General features: G+C 40.8%; 1 protein-coding gene across 2 annotated transcripts in view; it reads left to right on the forward strand.

The window, feature by feature from the left end:
* Positions 1-1,548: 1,548 nt before the first annotated feature.
* Positions 1,549-24,238, forward strand: part of B4GALT5 (beta-1,4-galactosyltransferase 5) — a 66,089-nt gene continuing 43,399 nt past the window's right edge. Inside the window, exon 1 of one of the 2 annotated variants that reach the window (XM_074317236.1) lies at positions 1,549-1,880. In XM_074317236.1, coding sequence (XP_074173337.1) covers positions 1,766-1,880 — 115 coding nt within the window. In that variant the 5' untranslated portion in view covers positions 1,549-1,765. Of the gene's footprint in view, positions 1,881-18,974; positions 18,994-24,238 lie in introns of those variants that run through there. The other variant, XM_074317235.1, reaches the window with a different exon arrangement.

The raw sequence follows: 24,238 nt of genomic DNA on the forward strand, positions 1-24,238 counted from the left end.
TTGGTTGGAGCGCGGGCTCTCACCCACAAGGTTGCTAGTTTGATTCCTTGACTCCCGCAAGGGATGGTGGGCTGCACCCCCTGCAACTAGCAACGTCAACTGGACCTGGAGCTGAGCTGAGCCCTCCACAACTAAGATTGAAAGGACAACAATTTGACTTTGGGGGGAAAAAAAGTCCTGGAAGTACACACTGTTCCACAATAAAGTCCTGTTCCCCTTCCCCTCCCCAAAAAGTATAAATTGCTTTAGGAATACAAAGTGGGATTATTGTTGGTTCTTATAGAATCCCTGCAAAATCCTCTCTCCTGACTGCTTCTGACATTCCAAGACAGTGCCCCAGGTTCAAATGTATATAGGGGACACTTGCCTTCCCACTTCAGCTAGCAGCTTCTTGAAGCTGGTGCTGTTTCTACTGGCCCTGGCCGTGAGTTTCACCGCCTTTGGGGGTCTTCTGGCCTGGGGCTGAGCTTAAAGCAATGTTTTTAACATATTCTCACACTATCCTATAGAGTAGGATACCAATTTGTCTGTAGGATGACAATTAGGGGCCAGATTGGAATAGTGAGGCAGTTACAACCTAGTAGTCAAGGGTCTGTCTTGGGAAACAGGTCAGTTTTGATTTGAGCCCTTACTGCAAGGCTTGGGTGAATTGCTTCTCCCTCTAGGAGCCTGTTTCCTCATTTTTACCATAGGAATAATAAGAGCACATATCTCATGGGTGTTGGAGGGATTTAAAGAGATAAGTAAGGTCCACTATATCTTAACACATGTCTTCACATTGATGGCTGTTATCATTACACTCCTTATAATTCTGTGGGATGTGGACCTTGCCTAGAGTTCCAACCTCATCCTTGCCACTCTTCCTACCTTACTGGATTTTATCCGTGCTGGCCTGGGAGTCAGCCTGGGGACAGATCATGCCTTTGCATCTGCTGTTCACTCTTTTATGTCTCAGTTCATGTCATCTGCTCAGTGAGGCCTTCCTTGGCCCCACTACCCTGCCTCCAACACGTTCTCCTGTTTTATTGTGTTCATATCACTTATCGGTACCTGATACGATGAATTGATGTTTCTTTTTCTCCTCCCATTTGTTTTAAGTTCCAAAATGACACAGATTTTGTCTGTTTTGTTCTTGGTAGCCTCCCCAGCATCAAGAACGGTGTCTGGTACGTCTGGTGTTCCGTAAATCGTGAATTGAATGAATGAATGAATGGGTGAATGAATGAAGGTGTGTACCGAGCTCTCCTGCCTACGATCCCAGATATTCTGCCGAACTTGGCGACCAGCCGCTTCAGACATTGCAGACGGCCCCTTGGCTCCCGGGTTGGGGGCGCCCCTACGCGAAGGCTCCCAGCACTTGAGCGACGCTCCCCAAAAACCTGGGCGGTGGCCGAGCGGGGAGAGGGGCTGTCGCCATTTGGCTACTTTCCCTGAGGGCCGCCGCGAGAGCCGGGCGGCGAGCACGCTCGAGCGGGTCTTTTACGACGGTGCCCGGCGGCGCTGGCCCCGCCCCCGCCCCGCCCCCGCGGGTCGCCCCGCCCCCTTCGCTGCGCTCACTCGGGGCCGCTCCGGCCCCCGCCCGCTTCATGTGGCCCGGCCCTCGGCGGCCGGCGGCTGGGAGCGGCGAGGTAGCGGCCAGCGGCGGCCGGCGAGGCCTGGGAGGTGGTGGCCGAGGCCCAGGCGGCGGCGGAGGCCCAGGAGGCGACGGACGGGGAACGGCGGGAGCAGGCCCGGCCCGGCCCTCCAGCGGCCGCCCGGCTGCAGCATGCGCGTTCGCCGGGGACTGCTGCGGCTGCCGCGCCGCTCGCTGATCGCCGCGCTCTTCTTCTTCTCGCTCTCGTCCTCGCTGCTCTACTTCGTCTATGTAGCGCCCGGCATAGGTAGGAAGGGGGCCTGGGATCCGGGGGGCGGTGGGGGGTGCGCTCTGGCCTCTAGAGGATTCCGGGGATCCCCGCCCCGCCCTGAAGGCACCGGTCCTTGTTGGATCCCCGGCCGGGAGGCGACCCCGAGTCTGGCCCTCTGAAGACTGGGGGGACCCCGGCCTGACCCTCGGGTGATCCCAGGACATTCCCGCCCTCTGCAACCCGACGGGGTTCGGAACCCTCCTCCCCTCGCCAGCTTCCCGCCCACCCCGACGCCCAAACCCCAGCTCCTCCCGACCCTCATGTGCCGTCACACACCCCTCCTTCGGGCTGGGACGCCCCCTTTCCCGCTCTCGCCTCACTGGAACCCCCGCTTCCCGCGTCTCGGCTGGAGAACTCCCACTCCTCCCCCGGGGTCCCCGCAAGCCCTGGTTCCCGGCATTCCGCGCACCCCGAACCCACCTCCCCCCACAACCGGCTCGGCGCTCCTCGCGGAGCAGCGAGACCCGGTGCCCTGGTTTAGAGGCTCCCCACCTTCCCGGTTGCCCTCCATCCATCTCCTCCCGCTTCCTCGGTGACTCCACGGTTTCCTGCTCACCGTCCCTTCCCTACCCTTTCTTCCCTCCACTTTCCCCAGGCACATCTTCCTCCAGGTCCGCCTCCCCAACACACATTCTCCTCCAAGTGGCGGGATCCCTTTCCTCTCCCAGTGGCACCTCCTACCCGGTGTGGAGGCCCACCCCCCCATTCAGTCTACTAACCCACGAGAGTCCCCAGCCTTTTCCATGTCTCCGTCCCACCCCCGCCCCGCCTACCCCCAAGGGCACGCTCTTGTCACTTCCCTGCCTACCCCCCCCCCACTCCCCCATCCCTACACCTCTCTGCGGTCCTCAGCCACAGTTTCCTCCTGAATGAAGACGTGGGGTAGGGGTGCTGGCTGGGCTCTTCTTTTTCTTTCACTTCTGCCCTCCTAGCCTTGAGCTAGAAGGTGGCCCTTCAGTGTTCTATGCTGCCTGCTCGGGGGTGAAAGGGGACATTTATACTGGCCCTAAAAGAGTCTTTGGGAAATGGGGTCGGGTGGAAAGGAGGAACGTGGAGAAAAGATGGAATGGATACTCCTTCTTCTCTAAGGCATGTCCTTTAAAGGAAAGACAGTCTCGGGGCCTTTTTGAACCCCTTCTCTTGCCCGGCCTGCTCCCAACTCTTTGGAGTGTACTTTTTCTCCTAGTAATAACGCCCTGGTCCAGACCCTTGGCTCTTTGGCCCTTTGGCCCTTTGAGCCCTGGACCTTGCCCTTTGGTCCTTGGAGCCTTTGAGCCTTTCGAGCGCTTTGAATCACGCTTCTGCTTGGACCCGCTTCTACCTCTTTGAAGTGTACTTTCTCTTCTAATAAACTGCTCTTGCACTTCTTTAAAAAATAATAATAATAAAAATAAAGGAAAGACAGCCTTTGAAGAAACTGAACCCTGCCCAAGACTTTGTAAGACCACGGAGCAGACATCTAGGACATGAAAAAAGAGATGAGAGGGCTAAGGTCAGAGGACATTGAAGTCAGACTTGGATTTGAATCCCTGCCCTGTATGACCTTGGGCAAGTTATTAAGCCTTAGCTTTTCTCCTCTGTAAAATGGGGTACAAATCCTAATCTCATAGGTTTCAAGGATGGAAGTTGATAAATTCTCTTTTAAAGCACTTATCACCGTACCTGATGCATAGTTTAAAAAACAAAACAAAGCAAAACTTTAGAGAAAAGGGATGGAAGGTTTCAGGAATGTATTCACCTGACTTGGCATCACTACGGGGCTCTAGAGTAAACCTCAGTTTAGGGTGAAAAATGATCAGGAGATGCTGTTGGGGGTGGGACAAAGAGAGTGAATTCTGCTAGAAAAAGTCTGGATTATTTGGATGTTACGAAAAGATTGATGGTTTAATTACAGGGAAATGCTCTGTAGGATTGTAGTACGGTAGAGACTGGTACCAATCTCTGTTGACCTATCAACGCTGAACTAGCTGAATAGAGACATTGCCAGATAGAGCAGGAGATTCTCTCAATTTTTTTTTTTTAGAGCATATTTCACTTGATGGTTAATATTGATGATTTGTACTATAAACTAGATCTAGGAAGATAGAAGAGGCAACATCAGATTGCCCTAACAGTTTATGAGGTGTCGTAGGAAAAGCATCCCTCTAGGAAGCTGCTGTATGTAGCCTGGTGGATCAGTTGAGTAGAATTTTGGCAGAACAAGAACAGGTTGAGTAATTAGTGGAATTAATTGAGAAAAGAGTTCATTAGCATATTGGATATTAGACTCTGACAAAAATGGGTGTGCGTTAATGGACTTGGACCTAGAGGCAGTCTTGGAACCATCATAACCTCTTTTGTGAAGGTGACAGGTTATTTCTGGTGGGTGCATAAATCAGCCATATCGAAATGGAAAAATATATCCCATTGGTATGGTAATAACCCTTTTGATTAGAAAGATTAGAAGCCAGATTCTCCAACAGAAATGGAACTTAATTAAAATTCCTCACTGGTAGATTTTTAGGTCAGTGGAACACCAGGGTAAAGGGCTGCTACTCCCACTCTGCTTAGATTCCTATGTCACTGGTCACTGAAAAGGATGCAAAGCGCTTACATTTTTCATTGTATCTCCTTAAATGTAAATCTTCTAAAAGGCAGACCTGCCTAGAATTCAAATTCTTTTAGTGGGAAAGGGGAACAGTAAAAAGGATGTGGAGTGGTCTTAGGGTTCCTGAAAGCATGGTTACATTCAGCATGGTTACATTGGTGGTTTTACTTATCTTGGCTTTCCTGTTAGTGAACTTAATTTTTCAAATGACTTGGTTTGGACAGTGGGATGGCAAATCTTTTCAAAAGGTTAGGCAATCTCGAAAATTATGAGGTTTTATGTGCTTTGGGATATGAAGACTTTATTTGAGATAATTATTAAAATGAGCTTAGAAAATAACATTAGATTGAACCATATGAAATTTCTGTTTTTGCAGGTCAAAGACAGTTAAATATATCGGCAATTTAGTATGGCTCGACCTAATACGTTTCCAAGTAATGGCAATTCTGTTTTCTGGCATAATGGAAAGTGTCAGACTTGTAGTTCCTTCCAGGTTTAATTTTTTCCAGTCCTTGGTTTTGATTAGCTTTGTATACCCTGTGGCCACATTTTTGCTCAAGGGCTAAAGAGAAATCATCACTCCAAGAGTGTGTTACAGCTATATTCAGAAATAGGTAGACTTGAATTTGAGACGCGAAAAATCATCTTGGTTATAAAAGTTTTAAAGTTGTTTATGTATAATACCACGCAACCACAATTTCAGCCTAGCCATTAACTTAGTACTTCTGAGATCTAACGCCAGCTCTAAATATCAGTGACTCATAATTTCAGAGCAAAGGGGAATTTTCCTGGACGTGAGAGGCCTCTGAAATGGGGGTGATGGACTATTTGACTTAGAAAATTGGATGTGAGGAAACTTAAATAATAAGACTAGTGTGTTTGTAACAAATACAAAGTACTTTTTGCTACTTTGATATCCCCATCCCTATCCAATTAGTATTTTTTTAAAAAATATGATTTCATTGGACGTTATTTTTGTTGTTAATTCAAAAGTAGTGTTTTATATCAGTAGTTGAAAAGTAGAAATGGAAAGGATGGGACGGAAAATATGATGGAGGTGGTGGATTTGAAAAAAGAAGAGGAGGGTGATACGGTGATGAAAATGCCTCTTCTATCTAGTCCTCTCTGCCTGAGTGATTCTTGTTTATCAATCGCCTATTTTACCCGCACTGTTGAAATATGCCTATTCTTTTCAGGGTTCTGAAGAAAACTTTGAACTTATTTGTGACCCTTTACCTTAAGAAAGATCTAAGAGCTCAGAGTACTTCCATATTCCAGTATGACCATGTCTTTCGGAAGATAAGTGAATTATTTATAGATGTGCATATGAAGTGACGATTTCAAAACATCTTAAGTTTATGATGCGATCATCTGGGAAGGCTGTATAGGTTACTGACCTTCCCAACTTGTTCAAGGTTATTGATTTTGAGAGGTGCCTGTGCATAGTTAGAGGTCATAGTCTATGCAATGATGAAATTTGATTAAAGTTCTACCATTTAAACTAATTTTTTTTTTAATCCTTTGAGTGTTGAGGAAAGAAAATGGGGAATGGTTTTTCCCTTTTGGCCTGCTTAGTTACAAGAAAAGTTTGATTTATGGCTGGCTTTTGGAAAGTAGAAACCGGTAATTCTAATCCCACCTGACTTGACCAGATGACCTTGAGGAAGTCACTTGATTCTCTGATCCTATACTTGGCACAAAAAACAAAGTTGTTTGAAAAACTAGAACTCCTTCTTAATCAAACTTCTAATGAGATGTTTTGACATATAGAAAGTTGAGAATTCATTCACATTCTATACAAATAGTGGACCTAAGATTTTAAATAAGATACTGTATTTTGCCGTGTATAATGCACACTTTTCCCCCAGAATTTGTGAGGGAAAAACCAGGGTGTGCATTATACATGGGTAATACTAATTCCATATCTGTATAAATGTTTTTAATTCTTTTATTTATGCTTATGAGTTAAAAGTGTAACTCTAGAAATCAATAACAATATCGATGGATAATCGGTTTTGTTGCGCTTACAACAAACTTGCAACAATGTAGAGTTCTTCGACTTCTATGATGTGTAAATATTGTAAATTTGTTACCAGTACATAAAATTTCTTGTACCATAATATGTTAAAGAATAAATGCTAAAATTCCTTTATAATACAAAAAAACAAGTACCTAAATGTGAACAAAGAAACATTTGAATTCAAACGAAAGATTTTTCTCCCTGAATGTTTGGGCCAAAAACATGGATATGCATTATACATGGGAGCACATGATACACGGCAAAATATGATGCATGTTTTATATAATCAAATGCAACCTTTTCTAATAATTGTCACAGGACAATTTCAGATTCTCCCAGTAAGTATTATATGAAAATAGCCTTTAGTTGTTGTTCCTCACATGCAAATGCCCTCTAAATGCCTCAGTGCACTTCCTGAGCTTTTCTGGAGTGAAATGAATATGGTGACATGTGGGTTATTTTATTTTAGAAAATAAAGAAGCTTCACCCTGCTAAAGACACCCCTCTCTTTCCATATGTGCCTTCATGCGTACACTCACATATTTTCTTTGAGTATTGCGTCATGTCATTCTTTTTAGAAGGAAATCATATTTGGAGAACAGGTTGAAGGTATAAATCTGAAACGGGACCCTTTTGACCAGGACTTTGGTCATGTTTTATGTCCTCTCTGCAGAATTTTGCTGTTTTGGAAACAGGGTCTTGGGTTTGGGGCTGAAATGTCTTTAACAGTGGAAATCTGCTAGACTTGGACAGTCTTTGGAATCACCCATTCAGACTGTATCAGTTACCGCTCCAGGTCGTTGGTACTCGAGCCAATAGATGACTCTGCTCCAATCCAGACGTTTCCTCCACTGAGCGTGACAGGCCAGTGGGAGTGACTTGTAATAAATCACCAGGAAGGAAGGTCTCTCTGTTGCCTTGGCTCTTTAGGGCCCTTCAAGGGAGTAGGAATTCCAAAGCCATGGAAGCCAAATGCTTGCCCTACTTGCCCTAATTTTATAGTTTTTTTAGATAACAGAAGGTACACTGGTTACATCCAACCACATAAAGCAAACAAAACTTGAGCAAGCAAGAAGTAAGAAATGTGATGCTGCTGAGGCCTGTCAGAGAAACAGAGAAAACTGGAGGTTAATGCTGGTCGAGATAAAAGATAATCAGAAGCGAACAGGTTGGGTGTTGCCTTAAATTAATGGCGCTGTTATGAGAAGAGAGAGACTTGTGCGTACTCTTTCTAGTGCAAGGGCCGTTATTTCTAATACTAGCTAAATAAAGGAATGTGTTCCTTTGCACACGAGGTGTATTCTTGTAGAATGTTGTTGAGAATATGCAGGGAATTTAAGATCTGTGAGTCAATAATAATCCAGTATTTGAGTGTTTACCTGTCATGTTACCAGCTATGGGAGATATTTAAGTTCTAGGCTTTTGACTGCTTCTTTCATTTTATAGATGATTTTATAAGCCCAGGGTGAATTATTAACTTGCCCGGAGCAGAAAATTATGAGGTATCCATGAGGCATGTACAGTATGGTTGCAGAGACATGATTAATCACAGGAAACAACTAGAGAAAAATAGAAGATAGTATATAATCAGTTGCTGAATTGTATGATACTGGCCCTTAATGAGTTGGAAGTTCAGACACAGATATTCATTCCTTCATCCTATATATATATTGAGTGCCTCCTCTTGTCAAATACTCTTGGATATCGGGTGGTCTAGAAATGAATAAGGTGGACCATTTCTGCCATTGTGGTGCTTTCATTCTAGTGGGAAGTTTTTGTCCATTGGTATTTTTATTCTAATGGGGAGACGACCAATATACAAGATAATTTCAGATAGTGGTGGGAGTGACTGAGGGTTTGTTTTAGATTGAGTGGTTAGGGAAGAGGTGATACTTGACTTGAAGGGGTAGAACCAGTCACTCACAGGTCTGGGGGTGGCAGCTGTGGTGGGCTGGGGGTGGGCACTCAGCACACATGAAAAGGCCCTGAGGCAGGGATGGGCTTGACTGAATGCAGGGTGACTGGATTTTTGTGAGTGATGGGAGAGTGGTAGGAGATGAGTTCAGAAGGGTAGGAGGGTTCAGGACCTTTAGGCCGTGGTAAGGACTGTAGGATAGACATGACCTTCAGCTGAGAGAAATCAGCCAGAACTAGGTTTGGATCAGTCCTGACCAAGTGGGCAAATACATTTTCTTACCTGCCAAATGGATACTATCTTTTTGATATGCATGTAAAACTGCTTAGCACAGGCTTGACACAAAGCTCTGTGTTTGTAATGATTGTTTATAACCATAGGAGGTGTCCATTTGGTCTAATACTACATAGTACGAAACTGAGAGTTAGGACGATTGGGCTCCAGTCGGACTTTACCAATAACTAGATATAAATTTTTACTTCAGTTTCCTCATCTGTAAACTGATGTAATTGGATAGATTCGAGGGTCCCTTTTAGATCTGAAGTTAACCTGATTCGAGAAACGGTATGTTGAACTTATAAGTATAAAAAGGAATAATGACTTCTGTCACTGTTGAAAATGACCCCATTTAAAAAAATTCAGATTGCCCATTCACTTAGTCTCCCAGCTTTAATGCAACACTGAGCCATAGATTCTGCAGGCCTGCTGGAATGGTGAAGTTGCACCAGACTTCACAGTTTTACTCTTTGGGAGGAGCTCACACTGTGCAATGCTGTTGTTTTAGGACATAGGCCCTAAAAGACTTAGAATTTCTACACTGGGGGAAAAAAAAGAAAGAAAAAAAGGAAACTTGTGTTGTCTTGGTCAAAGGCAAAAACTAAAAGAATTTTATGGAAGTATATCTTTGGGATGTTAAGACCATCCACCCTCCTTTTGTCTTCTGTCATCCTTTTAAGTTCTAATCTGCTCAATCAGTCCTTTCCTGCGGCTTCACACTTTTGCTTTTAAGCATGAAATCGAGCTCTGGACTCATTAGCTCCTGCCTCATCCTCAATCCTCTAGGTAATTGGATGTTAAATGAAAATGAATATTACATTTTGATCCAGTAATTCTTTTTATAATGTGGCTTTTTACTGAAGAACATTGATACCTCCTGCTGATCCCCTGAATTCAGTGTTTTCCCAAGCATGGGAATCACATTGAATAATTTAAAGTGCTGTCTCTTCTCAAATTCCCGCTTGCCCTCCCTCCTTTTGTTAGTTTCAGTAAGCGATTATTAGACTCGAGTTATTGTTCCTCCTCCTCCTTCCCAGGTTACAGAGACACACAGGTACTTTGCTGCGACCAGAAGGGAGCTTGGTCATTGTTTCTGAGGTACCTTAGTTACTGTCATCAATTATGAACAGTTCTCTGAGGCGATTAGTGGCCTAATTATGAAGATGAAAAATGTGGAATGTCAGGTACAGGAAAGTGTATAGTAGGAAAGCTCAGTGTTGTGTTTTAAAGCTTAAATTAATCTAAGGAATACTAGTGAGCACAGTTGTGTATTATTTTCATGGAAGAGCTATAAAACATTTAAATATCAGTAAAAAGGGAGCTGTTGTTTTTTTTTTCACCTTCCAGGTGGTCCTCAAAGTATTAGTAGTCATTTAAACTTTTGCTTAATTCTCATGTGTTGAACAACCATAAACTTGGAAAGATGGAAAAACAGGAGTATTTTTTTCCTCATAGACCTTCTGATTACCCCATTTTGAGGAGTTCTGCTTTTAGGCACTAAGACTAAATTATATTCATGACTGTTATGTATATATTTTCTGATCAGGAGACCATTGGCTCGTAAAGATAAAAAAAATAGTATTTTCCTAAATGATGTGTTGTGATCATGTTTGTGTAGTTAAAAAAGAAAAAGAAAAAAATCTTTCATTCCAGTTCAGAAAAATGACAAAATTGCCAATTTAAAGAAGTTAAACCAGATGGATCAAAAATGATGGTAGACTGGCTTTAGGATTCTTCATGCACTTATTTTGAATTCGTGTATTTTAAAAGCGTTTAATCTCTTAACTTTTTAAGGAAAGATTATTTTATTGATATCCTCACAATCTTAAATGATAGGGAAGTTTTCTGGATGGTAATTTCCTTGTGCCTAGAATAGGGCTGCCACATTACATTGTATGCATTTAAATGTGTAATGAAATGAATGAAGAAACTTGTCTGGGCAAGCCAGCCTCTTCACTGTTGGATTGCGCTTACGGTGGCAGAAGGAACGCTTCTTGTATTAATTCTGATTTCATTTTGCCCAAAATTACTTTGTACTGTTTTTTCTTTTGCTGGGTTTTTTTTCTTTTTTCTTTTTTCTTTTTTTGGTGGAAAAAATCTATGTAACATCAAGTTTGCCTTGTATTTTGGTAATCTAAGTGTGCAATTCAGTGGTATTAATTACATTCACAATGTAATACAACCATCACCACTCTGCCAAATTTTTTGTCACCTCAAACAAAACTTACTGCTAAGCACTAACTCCTTACTCCCTCACCTCAGTCTACGTTCTGTCTCTATGAATTTGCCTTTTCTAGATACTTCATAAAAGTGAATCATATAATATTTGTCCTTTTGTGTCTGGTTTATTTCACTTAGCATGATATTTTCAAGGTTCATTCATGTGGTAGCATTGTCAGAACTGCATTGTTTTTGTGAGTGAATGATATTCCATTTTATGTATTCATCTGTTGATGAACTCTTGAATTGTTTCCACCTTTGGCTATTGTGAATAATGCTGCTATGAGTTTCAGTTCGCAAGTATGTGTTTGAGTCCTGTTTTCAGTTCTTTTGGATATCTACCTAGGAGTGGAATTGCTAGGCCATGTGGTATTCTATTTAATTTTTTATGGAACTGCCAGGCTTTTCCACGGTGGTGGCACCGTTTTACATTCCCACCAGCAATGTATGAGGACTTCAGCTTGTCCACGTCCTGGCCAATGCTTGTTACTTTACTCCCTGCCCTCCCCTCCCCTCGCCTCCCCTACCTTCCCCTCCCCTCCCATCCCTTCTCCTCCCTTCTTCCACCCTCTTTCTTTCAAGTATAGGTATCCTAGTAGGTGTAGCTCATTGTGATTTTGCTTTTCATTTCCTTAATGACTAATGTTGAGCATCTTTTCATGTGTTTATTGGCCATTTGTGTATCTTCTTTGGAGAAATGTTTGTTTTGGTCCTTTGCCCATTTTTTTGATTAGATTGTTTGTTGTTGAGTTGTTAGCAGTTCTTTATATATTCCGAATATTAAACCATTATCAGATACATGATTTGCAAATATTTTCTCCCATTCTGTAGGTTGTCTTTTCACTTTTTTGATAGTATCCTTTGATGCGGAAAACTTTTAATTTTAATGAGGTCCAATTTATTTATTTTTTCTTTTGTTTGTACTTTTAAAAATATACTATTCGGTAGGTAGTATTACTTAACTTTAGCTTCCTACAGTGTGCTCATTTGTTTTTCTGCCTGTGAAGGTCGGATAGGCATTGCTAATGCCTAAGTTATTGGTAGGCATTTTTTACATAAGCTACAACTGATCTGATTTTTGAGAAAGCAGAAGTCAAAGTTTATCTTTCTCAAGTTTGATGCTGGTTTCTTGATTTCTGATTCTTTATCTTTAAAATACTGTTTGCCACACTTGACATGCTCTGTAGATTCCATTAAATATTTCAAGTGTTTGAAGAGTCCTATGACCTTTTCTGATGAAAGGGGGACTATCATATCTTCTTATTTGATGTTTTTCTGTTTGTTGATTATTTTGTTCAAAGACTGAAATAGAACTGAAATTTAAATGTTTTCTGCTTCTAATTGCAGTTCTCTGAAAGTTCTTATAAGGCAGGGCCAGATGTGCGGACACCAAATTTTTGGTGTTGGGGACAGTACAGTTTACTGATTAAACATATGATATAAAGGAGAAATTTGGAAAATATTACAGATTGGTAAACACTGTTAATAAAACACTGCGCTAATTTTTTTCCATACAGAAGTGAAAGAACCTGATGATTTTGAAGATAGGGAAAAGTAAATTTTACTTGGCATTTTGTTGGCCTCAAATCTCCATTAACCAGCACCTTTTTATTTACTTTTTATTTTTTATATTGGGGAACAGTGTGTTTCTCCAGGGCTCATCAGCTCCTGTTTCTCCAGGGCTCATCAGCTCCAAGTAACTGTCCTTCAGTCTATTTGTGGAGGGCGCAGCTCAGCTCCAAGTCCAGTTGTTGTTTTCAATCTTTAGTTGCAGGGGGCACAGCCCACCATCCCATGCGGGAATTGAACCGGCAACCTTGTTGAGAGCTCGTGCTCTAACCATCTGAGCCATCTGGCTGCCCCCTAACCAGCACCTTTTATATTTTGCTATGTAATAAGTGATGGTAGTTAGAATGAAGACCTGGAGACATGACTTGGAGTTTCGTGTTAAGTATTTTTTTCTTTTCCGTTTTGATTTTTGGTTTCCTGCTTCTTTGACTCTTGGTAATTCTTTATTCACCAGAGCATTCTTTTCCCTCATGCCTCCCCAGTCCATGGCACAGGCACAGGATGGCAGGTGGTGATGAAAAATAGCTGCCAGGATGGATGACTAGAAGGTGTGTGATGTGAACATAGGATTATTTTTTTCCTGTTTCCTTCAAAACATTATCAGAAAATGAAGAGATAGCTAAAGAATGAGGAAATAGAAAAATCTAACACGTAAAACCTGCTGGACTCCTACAACTTTGACATGATAAAATTTAGCAATTTGATTTTTTTCCCCTGGTATCAGCTGAACTTCAAATGTATTTATTTAAATGGGAATGATACTGGTAATAATTAAAGACAGGTGGGTACTTAGAAAATTTTTGTATTTTGGGCCTGCGATAAAAGAGAAAAATTATAACTTGGCTTTGCATTTGCCTGATTTGGCTGTTTTCTCAGAGCTAACTTCGTGAATGCAATCTCTATAATGTTACACCCCTGCAGTGTGCTCCCTGGGACAGTGATGAGTGAAGCCCACATTGTGTCTCTGGCCCTTTTCTTACTTCAACGAGGGAAGTAGATTAGTAAAACCACAGCTTTCGTTTAGTGAAAAATTTTCAGTTTTGTATACTCCTGGATGGATGTATTCAATTGTGGTTAACATTCCTTAATTGCCAGGAATCATAGTTGAGTATATTGTAATTGTAGACATGTGAGACAGAAAAAGAATGTAAAGAAATTCTTGAAAAGATGTTTAATGTCTTACCCCCTTGGGCCCTGGGTTGTGCCTGTTCATATTCACAGGGAGTGTTTCTGCTGTTTCTCTCCTGAACAGAGTCACAGCTGTGGTATTGAGCAGTGATCTGATGTTTCTTAGTAACACAGATGCTTTCAGGACCGGTGGAGGAGGGATGTATGTCCCTGCTGAGGCCTCTTCCCTTCCACTTTGAAGAGTGTCAGATTTAGAAGTCTGGCACTTAGTAGGTGCTCAGGAAGCATTTGTCAGACATGATGACTCCTTCTTCTACTCTTCAGTGACTCTCACTGCACTTAGGATAAAGTTCAAACTCCTTGTTGTAGCTTAGAAGACCTTTGGTGATCTGGCCTCTCCTCCCCTCTCCAGCCTCATTGTGCCATTCCTCTCCCATCCCTCCCACTACGTGGGCCTCCACCTGGTTTCCAGCACAGACGAGCCTCTTTCCTTATCTTTTTCACTGGCTAACAACTCCTAAACTCCTTTCCATCCTCAGACCTCTATTTCAGTGTTAAACTCACGGGCCTTGTTTCTGTTGCACATTGTTGTATCGCTAATGCCTAGAACACTGTTTTGGCACACAGTAGGTGCTCAGTTAACATTTATTTGTTAAGTCAGTGAAGTAAAGTTGAGGCATAAAATGTGAGGTTCCTAAAAAGTACAACTAGCCAGTTCCCTGCTCATTTGGGTAAATGAAAGATTGGTGTACTATTAAGACTTCAAGGTGAGGAACTAGATAAAAGGATCAAATAAAAAACGGATGAATTTGTAAAAATGTTAATTACAAGTGATTTATAGCATAGTTTTAGATTAACTATGCCAAATGCAGTCAGATGTTTGGTTATGTGAGGGCCTGGTTTGCTGACAGATGACAAGTAGGAGTTTTAAGTTTTGCCCATTTAGGATTCAACATGGATTTTATTTAAACCTTTTAAGCATTTTGTGTCTTACATAGTATATATATGATAATACTTTGAAGTTGCAAATCACAAATGAATGTATTAATGGTTTGTCTTGTACCTAAACCTTAGATGAAAAAAATTGGTGAACATAGGAAAACAATCGGTCCTCATTTAGGATGGAGCAGGTCCAGTAAAATTCTTATATCTTGCTAGGAACATGGTTTCTGATTTTTAACTGCAAAAGTAGTTAGGTTAATGGCTTTGGTGTTTTCAAATTTATGTTGAAAGCTATACCTCTATGTCTTGAATATGCTTGCCTACTCGTATCTTTAATTTGAGACGTAGTTTTTGCCTAAGAAGTGAGAAACTGTTTTATATTTACTTTCTCCAAGGATAGATGAGGAAAAAACTTTGTGAAATTGAAAGTCCATATGGATGGTATACAAAGTAAGTCTGTTATTCATAAATAACTAGTTTCTTGTGCTCCATGCTATTGTATGGAGGGTGGAAATAACTTTGCCTCTTTTGCTAAGATTATTTTTCAGTAAAAGCTTGAGCTTTTTTTTTTCGTTGCCAGGCTGGCATCCATTAGTTGTCTTGTCTGGAAGGGACAACTGTGCAGTTGTCCCTTCATTGTGCAGTGTTTGTGTGTGTGTGTGTGTGTGTGTGTGTGTGTGTGTGTGTGTGAATGTGAGAGTGGGAGGAAGTGAAATAGTTTGGTTTTGGCTTGATTTTCTATTTCATTGTTGACTTGGCGTGCCTGGCTTTTTCATTCTGGTTTTAAGTATCCAGAAGTCTTATGATGTATGTGAATTAAAAGAATTTGGATTTATATGAATTTCATTTGTCACTAGGGGTAAGAGCTCCTTTTTTGTGGGCTTTCTGTTTAAGATAATGTTTTTCCTTAATTATTTTATTTTATTATCGAAAATGTCAAACATATACAAAAGTAAAGTGATTAGTATAATGGCCCCCATGAACAAAGGTAATTTTTTCACAAATATAAAGATGAAAAGGCCCAAAGCCACCCCCACCCAAAACAAAACAAAACAAAACAACAAAACGTAAGTACTAGCTTTGGCTAATGAATAACCTGGATTTTTAAAGCTTTTGGATAATTGGATTTTATTTTTGTTTAGATGTCTTGTTGATCTAGTTACTTAAAAGAGAGTTTCTTTATATGTGAAAAGGGAAGACAGTCTATAAACACAGGGTTACTGTGAGGATTAAAGGAGAGCATATTTGTGAGATGTTTGCAAGTCTTGGAGTTGTCAGGTATTCAACAGATAAATGTCTCCTTCCCCTTCCACAATCCCTTAATGACAGTGTGGGGTAGGGACCGCGAGAGAGAAAGGGAACTGAGGGCCGCTTCTGCGAGTGTTAGCAATTCAGACGACCTGGAACGTGGTCGAGCAGGGTTGAAGCAGTTAATTACAGCAAAGTTTCCAGAGGATTTAATTTTTTCCATTATGCTGCCCTTCATTTGAACCCTTGAAATTTAGATTTGGAAGAACAAGGGTCAGCATGTTTGCCAAGGATAAGCCTTCCCATGCTGTGTGGTGGTACCTCCAAGGCTCTCTGAGCTGGGGAGCAGGTGCTATGGCTGAGGAGGCGTAAGCCTGCCAGGCGCCCTGGGAGCAGACGATTACTGCTGGTGTGTGTACCACCTGTGTTCTTTTGCTTCCTTGGCCTTTTTTCCTGAGAATGTATTGCTGATTTCCCTAGCTGTGTGCGTCAGCTTTGACCAGAGCCAAGTGCAAAGCTTCCAACGGAAAGAATGGCAAAAAAAAAAAAAGACCTCTTGTAGGACTTGCTTTGGTGCAGATTCTGTGGTGTATGCTTAGTGGCATTCCCCAGTCGCCACAAATTCAACCCCGCCACTATTGATTTTAGTATTGTTTTATTAACTTAATAGCTCTATTATTAAAATAGTAAAACAGTCGGCATAGATTGAAGCTATAGTTTCAGGTTGTATGTCTGAAAAACTGACTCTTTTCATTGTGATATTTGAACAAACACAGATACTTGTGTCATCAGAAACATCCCAGAATCTTACCTAATTAGACTCTAACAAATATTACCACCCTTGTTCTGTTGAACAATATTTTTAAACTATTAAATCAACTTTAAGAATGATAAAAGGAAATTATAATAATTTATTCATAATCATCTTTTCATCACAAGTGTTCATTTTTTTGTTTCTGTCTCATCTTTATACACACAGGTATTTAAAAATTTTGCACTTCAGGAATTGCTAGGCTGAGAGAATTGAGAAGGGCGGCAGCAATATAGTAAATGCTGTGTTTGTGCTGTAATAAGCTTTTACAGTCTCTTTGCTATAATATCTTTTCCTAGGTAGTTCTGTGTTTCTCCACTGTAACTTAACATAGTGTTTTGATATAAGATTAATTCTGGCAAGAGATTCTTGAAAGGAAAGCTATAAAGAAGACATACCTGCTATGTTTACCACTATGTGGAAAACTCGTTGGGAAATTCTAGCCCCATTTGGTGTCAAGTTGATTTACTCTCATTCCTAAATATCATTAATAAAATTAAATAGAAGAATTTCAAATTTCATTAAGTATCCTAACAGTGTGGCTAATTTAATATGAAAGTGTAATGTTTGGTTTGTCTACTCTTTTGATTGGATTCTACAAAGTAGAAATAAAGGCTTTCTCAGAAACTTATTTGTACATAGTGATTATTTTTCTCCAGTCTGGTATTTTTTTTCATTTGTCATGAGTGACTAACCGTTGAATGATTGAGAACCTATTCAGAGATATATCAGATCATTTGAGCAGAAACCAAAGGTTGTGCTGTCCTGGTCACATTAAATATACACATTACTGCCATTAGTTCCTTTGTTTTTTTAAAACGTAGCGTGTGTGACACAGCCTGCCCTCTAAATCTGTAGTTAAAGGAATTAAGTCTGTAGTTAAAGTTAATTTATGTAGCCTTCGCTAGGCTGACCCAGGCTTTCCTAGGCCTTTGGAAGATTCCCACCTGGAACATTAGACATAATGAAACTCAGGAGTTTCCTTTGCTTCTGAGTTGTTGGAAATGATTAAGTTGAAACTGTGATATTTTCTTTTCCAGCCTCTCTTTTTTTGTGTACTCTTACATCCCCATGTACAGAATGGGGAGATTCTTGATGTTATGCAGTTCTTCTTTGTGGACGTGATTATGTTAAACAGTTACTTCTTCTATAACATGACTTAAGCATTCCTGAAAGTCACCATGCTATATAAAATTGTTGATTAAAAACTGTAGCACTTATGAAAAATATGGGATTAGGCACTCAACACTCAAAACTGTATTGGCAACACATTAAAAAAAAAAAAAAAGGAACCGAATGCAAATAGCACAGTTTTACACGTTAAGTGGTTAAGAAAAACCGTAAATATGGCCCTTTGCTTCGAAAAAGACCTGAAGTTTTCTGTGGAAGTGGATATTAGAAGGACAGGCAGTCTGTGACTTGTGAGTTGTGAGGGGGTGGACAGAGTGTTCTCTGAAGTACTATTGAGAGTTGTAATGTCAGGTGTGTGTGGGATGCCCTTTGGTGAACTGAGGGCTCTGGTAGATGTGTGAGGTGTGTGCAGAGTGTGTGCACGTGTGTGTCTGTGTCCTGGGTGTTCCTCATGGGTGGAATTGTGAAGAAGCAAACCTGACATTGTTTATGCTCCCACTGTTCCCAAATATATCAATTGTGTTGCAACAAATTTTCAAAGTATTGTAGCAAAACTTATTTTTGTCTATAAGACAAAATGTGATGTAATTTGTATAAATATGTGAAACTTTAAAATTATTTTTAAAGAGTTTTATCTCAAACTTCCAGAAAAGTTGCAAGTATAGTATAGTGGGTTTTTTTAACTATCAGGTGACTTGATGCTCCATCACCCAAAAAACTAGAGGGTGTTTTTAAAACAAACAAGGGCATTCCAACAAAGGACAATCCAACCTTAAATTTAAGAAATTAACATTGATACTTTATGGCCATCTAATCCTCCAACCCCCGTTAAAGTTTTCCAGTTGCCCCAATAGTGTCCTTTATATCAAAAGGATCCAGTTCAGAATCACTCATTGTGTTTCGTTATCATGTTTCTTTAGTCTCCTCCAAGAAAATCTGGAAAAGTTCCTCAGTCTCTCCTTGACTTTCATGATCTTGACACTTCTGAGGATGAAAGGCCAGCTGTTTTGTAGCATGTCTCTCACTTTGGGTGTGTCTGATGTAGCCTTATGTTTAGATTCAGGTTGTGCGTCTTTGGCAGCAAAATCACAGAAATATTATGTATTTATCCTTCCAGTGCATCCTGTCAGGTGACGTGGGATTGTGATTTGTCCTATTGCTGATGATGTTCGCTTTGATCATTTGAAGAGTTATCTGCCCAGTTTTTCCACCATAAAGTAACTCTTTTCCCTTTTGTGATCAGTAAGTATTTTGTGGGGAGTTACTTTAAAACTATGTAAATATCTTGTTCATCAGACTTTTCAATGTATTTATTTTTCTATCTGTTGATCAGTTTATCACTCCATCAGTCTGGATCCATGCTTTTTAATGTTTAAAGTTCCCTTATTTTTATCAGCATGAGCTTGTGGTTTTACTGTTACTGTCATTATTTATGTTAACGCTCAACCAAACCGTCCTGATGAAGCCCGTGGAAACCCCTTTGCCCGGCATCTATCCTTTTGACATGTACCCATCCTTCTTGAATACTTCCTCACTGGGATAACAGTGTTCTAGGTACGTTTTGTGCTTTCCTTATCCCAGGCCCGGGATCACCTGCTTCTCCACAGAACTGATTCTTTTTAGTGGGTATTTAGAAGCCAAGATCCGGGTGCTGGCGCATCCATTGCTGTGGGAGTGGGATGGCTTCTAGGCCTTCTCAATGGATAGGGCTGTGGGATATGTGGAGGCATACACACCCACACACTGTGCATTTTTTGCTAGCCAAAGAGTGACAAAGTGAAACATTTAGCCCATGTCGTCATGGTGAATGCCCCCCACCTCCCCCTTCAGCTTTTTCTATGACTTAGATACGGACTGGCGGACTGGCGTTTGAGAAAGCCTGTTTCCCAGAAGGGACGATCCTGGTCAACACTTTGCATGTCTGTCTGTCTCCTCTCCTGGCTCAGTAGTCGTCTTCCTGCCTCCCCACATGACAGTGGCAGCAGGCGCTGCTTCCATTTGTTGAACTCTTTCTATAGATGTTTTGCATGTGTTATCCTATTCATTAAAACCCCGGCCCTGAGACGGAATGTTTTACAGATGAGGAGACCAAGGCTTGGAGAGATTAAATAATTTGCTCAAGGCCACATAATTTGTAAGGGGTAGAGGTGTAATTTGAGCCCAAGCCTGCTTTTTTTTTTTTTTCTTTTGCCTAGAGCCTATGCTCTTGAGTAAGTCTGTGCTGCCTCTGGGGGATTAGCATCTATTTGATTAGATCAAAGTTTTTCTGGTCACTGTTTTTGATTCCTTTTGGTTTGGGAAGAGAATGTGTAGACCCTTAAAAGTGACAGTTGGATGAGTTACAATAGCTGTCTGGAAACACTGACACTTAAATGACTCTATGACTGGAATAGCCCAAAGGAGTGACAGGGGTGAAGCCCAGATAAGGGCTTTCTTTTCTGATCCGGACACAGTTTCTCTCTTTATATGGGAAGGGGACTTTGAAGTATGAAGATCAAAACTTTTCTAACTTCTCTTTGGAAACTACTGTGAAAATCAAGGTCTTAAGAAAAGTGTACTTAAGCTGTCTGATGCTTTTTAAGGAAGAGCCGCTTAGACTTCTGCTGAGCTTACGCACTTTATCAGCCCATCTCAGTGTGAATGGAATGACGTGGCTGCTTGTTATGTTGGAAGTGGATGTCCGTCATGTGGTTTTGAGTTGTCTTTTAGGTGCAGAGTTTGTTTGGCCTCTTTGTCCCCCCTTCCCATTGCTCTCCCTTGTGACTGGCGTTAGGGTAGCCGGCTTGGTTTGGGGAACTTCCTCCAGGCTACTCCTTATGCAAAGAGTTGTTCAAAGCTGCAGGCCTGCCCTGGAGTCAGAATGGCACCCTGACCTCGTTTGCACTACTGAACTATGGAGCTGAGCTAATCATATCTGAGCATAAACACTCACTGTCAGTGTGTTTGAAAGTGGTAAGGAAAGTAAGCTTGTTTCTTGATGATGTATAATTATGAAAATAGTAAGGCTATTAATACTCAATTCCTAAACTCCTAGAGAGCAGAGGTGTAGAAAGCTAGCTAGCTTGCTTTCTGTCAATATGGCTTCCAGACCTCGAGAAACACTTAAGTGATACAGTGCTCTGTGGGTCTCTGTTCAGGACAAAGGGAATTCGCCTGCATCTGGGAGATAGAAACCTCAGTGAGCTCTGCAGCTGCACGGTCTGAGCTCCTGTCCCAGCTCTGCAGTTTGTGACTGTGGGCAAGATACTGAACCATTCTGTTCCTACTTCAGTTTCTTCATGGGACGATGATAGTTCCCACCTCATACGGAAGTGTTTTGCAAGGTCCCTGACACTGGTGAGCTTATCTAATAAATGTTAGCTGGTCCTGTGATTGATACTCTGCCTCTTGGAAGACTGCCACTTTAGGTTTGTTTCTGGGACCTAATTTACGTGTATAGGATATAACAGGATCCAAAAAATGACAACATAAAAGAGTGGGAGAGGATATTCAAGGCCAGTGGAACAACTTCTGTATTTAACAGATGGGGAAATGGAACCTTCGAGATGGTAAAGGATGTACTCAGTCTTCCAGGCAACGCCAAGACTAGAACTGAGTCCCAGTCTAGTTATTAAACCAAGGATTTTCATCATGTTAGCATTGGGTGATGATGATGATATGATGACAGCAGGATTTTGTTTTTGGTTGGGGGTGAGGCAGAGAGAGGACTTGGATATAAATAGAAGAAGCACTCAACATACTTGTTGTTTTCATAATGCAGACGACGGTGAATAAGTTAAAAAACACTTGGCAGATGGGAATACACCAAAGATAGTGAGAAAGCATGACTGTAGGGGGCATAGGTTTAAAACAGTTGAATTACTGTCTGCTATCCTTAACAAACACAGGGCAAGTGGAATGTCAAGGTGTTTTGTTGCTGGAAAAACCAGGTTATATGCATCTTTGGGGGTGAGCAGCAAGGATAAACCAGGTGCAAAGGGCGTTGTTGTTCTCTGATCCGTGTGTGATAGGCATTCTTACAGGTCAGGTACTGCTAGGGTTTTGGGTTTTTTCCCCCAGTAGTTTTTATTCAGTTTGGATTAGAAAAATAATATATTCAGTGTCTGAAATTTGGAAAATGCAGAAAAGCATAAAGAAAATAAAGACAGCCTAACATCTCATAACCCAAAGATAATTAATTCACTATTAATATTTTGGTGCTGTTTCTTTCTTTTTTTGGTATGTGTGTAATTTTTGAAGAACATAATGGAGCTCACATTATATGCACAGTTTTATATACTAACTTAAAATGTTAAAGTACACTCCAGAGGCAAAGTGACTGGCAGGTTTTCAGTCCTATAAGAAAATGTAGACTTTTCCATATATCAAAGAACGTTCTTTGATGTGGGTTTTAAATAGTGGTAACATCTAAAGCAGGCTGATTGTGTTACACCTTGGTTTTTATCAGAATGACTCATTTTTTCCTATTGATAGTCTCAGAAATGAAGTAATAATACATTAATCAACCCTCAAGGAAGGTTTGCCTGGTTCCACAAGTACCTTTTGATTGCTTAAAGCTCTTATCTGCTGTCTGTTAACATAATATTCTAGGACCAGTGTACAGGTGTAATCTGCTAATTTATGTTAAATTGACTGGTTGCCAGATAAAGCCAGGCAACCCCAGTTCACAGCAGAGAGGGCAGTCCATTCTTGCCAAGAATAATTTGGTTTGGTCATAAGTAAGTAGAAAGGAAAGCCGAATATTCAAGGAATATAAATCACAGATAAAATTGAAATTCGAGGGTGAGGATTCTTCCCTAGAATATTTTGTGCTTCCATGAATTAATAAAAATAGAACTTCAGGAAACATGAATAGTTGTTAAATAAAGGTTACATATGTTGGACAGTTGGACATACCAATCAGTGTGCCTTTTTGGGTGCTGGCTATTATCACATTGAAAGATATAGTAAATTAGCGATTAGGTTAATGTCACTTATAGTGGTTTATAAGAATTTAAAGTAGTTTTTTTTTCTACTTTACATATGTCAGCATATTAAATTTAATTTCAGGAATATGCCCTCTTTTAATATTTTATAATTAAAGTGATTGTCCTTTTTAAACATTACTTTTCTAAGATTGACTCTTCACACCAGAGACTTACAGATTGTTCCAAATGCAGTTCTCAAAAATAGTGGGTTAAAAATAACACTTGTTCTGGGAGGGAGACTAAGCATGGGATTGACTTGAGGGCTTGAGGAAACTTTCAGGGGGTGGTAATGTTTCCTATCTTGATAGGGATTTGGGTTAAGGGGTGTGTGCATCCGTCAAAGCTCAGCAAATACACACGTTTTATGAACTTTTACACCAAAAGTGAAAAATTTATACAAATATTGATCTTTTATTAATGACATAAATGCCGAAGTATTTAGAAGGCAGTGTACTGATCTCTGCAGTTTACTTGGAAATGCATCAAAGAATAAGATGAACTGATGGATGGGATGGATGTATTTGTGATAAGAAAGTTAAGAGTAGAATCAAGATGGTGAGTATATGGGTGTTCACTATAAAATTCTTTCAACTTTGCTGTATATGTTTGGCATTTTTCATAATAATATGTTGGTTAAAAGAATGTTATAAATTAGTGCCTTTAAGGTCCTAGTTACGATTTTGGGGTAGAAATGGAGCCATTTGAATCTGACCACTGCCTTGACCATTTTCATTTTCACTTTGAGATCGCTAGAGGGAGAGCTAAGAATTGTTGGATTCTTCCTCTTTACTATGTTAAGGATCTCGCAGTGTCTTATTGAACCCAAAGATTTTTCTTTCTGATTATTAAGCTGTCCTGGAAATGACCAAGTGATACAAACCCTGTATTATTGTCAAAGAGGTAGCACGTGTGTTCATTTCTATATAGGATACATAAGCATGATTTTGCCAAGACACTTCCCAAGGCTAACACTCAGTACAAATCTGTATTTTTCTATTCATCTCCCCTACTCTCCGTACGTCAGCCTGGATATTTTCTATTGTCCTGAATTCTCATTCACTAATTCTCCTTTTTTGCTGTGTCTAATCCAATATTAAACCCATCTATGAAATTAATTTTGATTACTGGGATTCCCAGTGGATCTTTTCCTATCGTCTGGTTCTTTTTTTGATATTCAGTTGTTTGGTCCTGTCGCTTGGCATACCTGGTAATGTTGATTGAAAACTGGATCTTATGTATAAAAGTTACAGTGGCCCAAGATTATTCTATCCTCTAAAGAGGGCTCACTCCATTTGCTAGGCAAATGGGATGGGGACTGATCCCATTTATCTTATCAGGGTTTTAGCTGCCCAGAGCAAAGGTGTGGTTTTGGTAAGGCTCCATTTACTTCTGCAGGTTAGCCTGTAGTCTCAGCAAGGAGCCCTGCAAGAATTCAGCTGAGAACCTGAGGTGTTCATCAAGACCCTTCTCCTATGGTGCGTCCTGAGCTTTACTCTTTGTCTCCTCGGGACTTGGGATGA

Source organism: Rhinolophus sinicus, linkage group LG13 (genome assembly GCF_036562045.2).
Source record: "Rhinolophus sinicus isolate RSC01 linkage group LG13, ASM3656204v1, whole genome shotgun sequence".
Taxonomy (NCBI): Eukaryota; Metazoa; Chordata; class Mammalia; order Chiroptera; family Rhinolophidae; genus Rhinolophus; species Rhinolophus sinicus.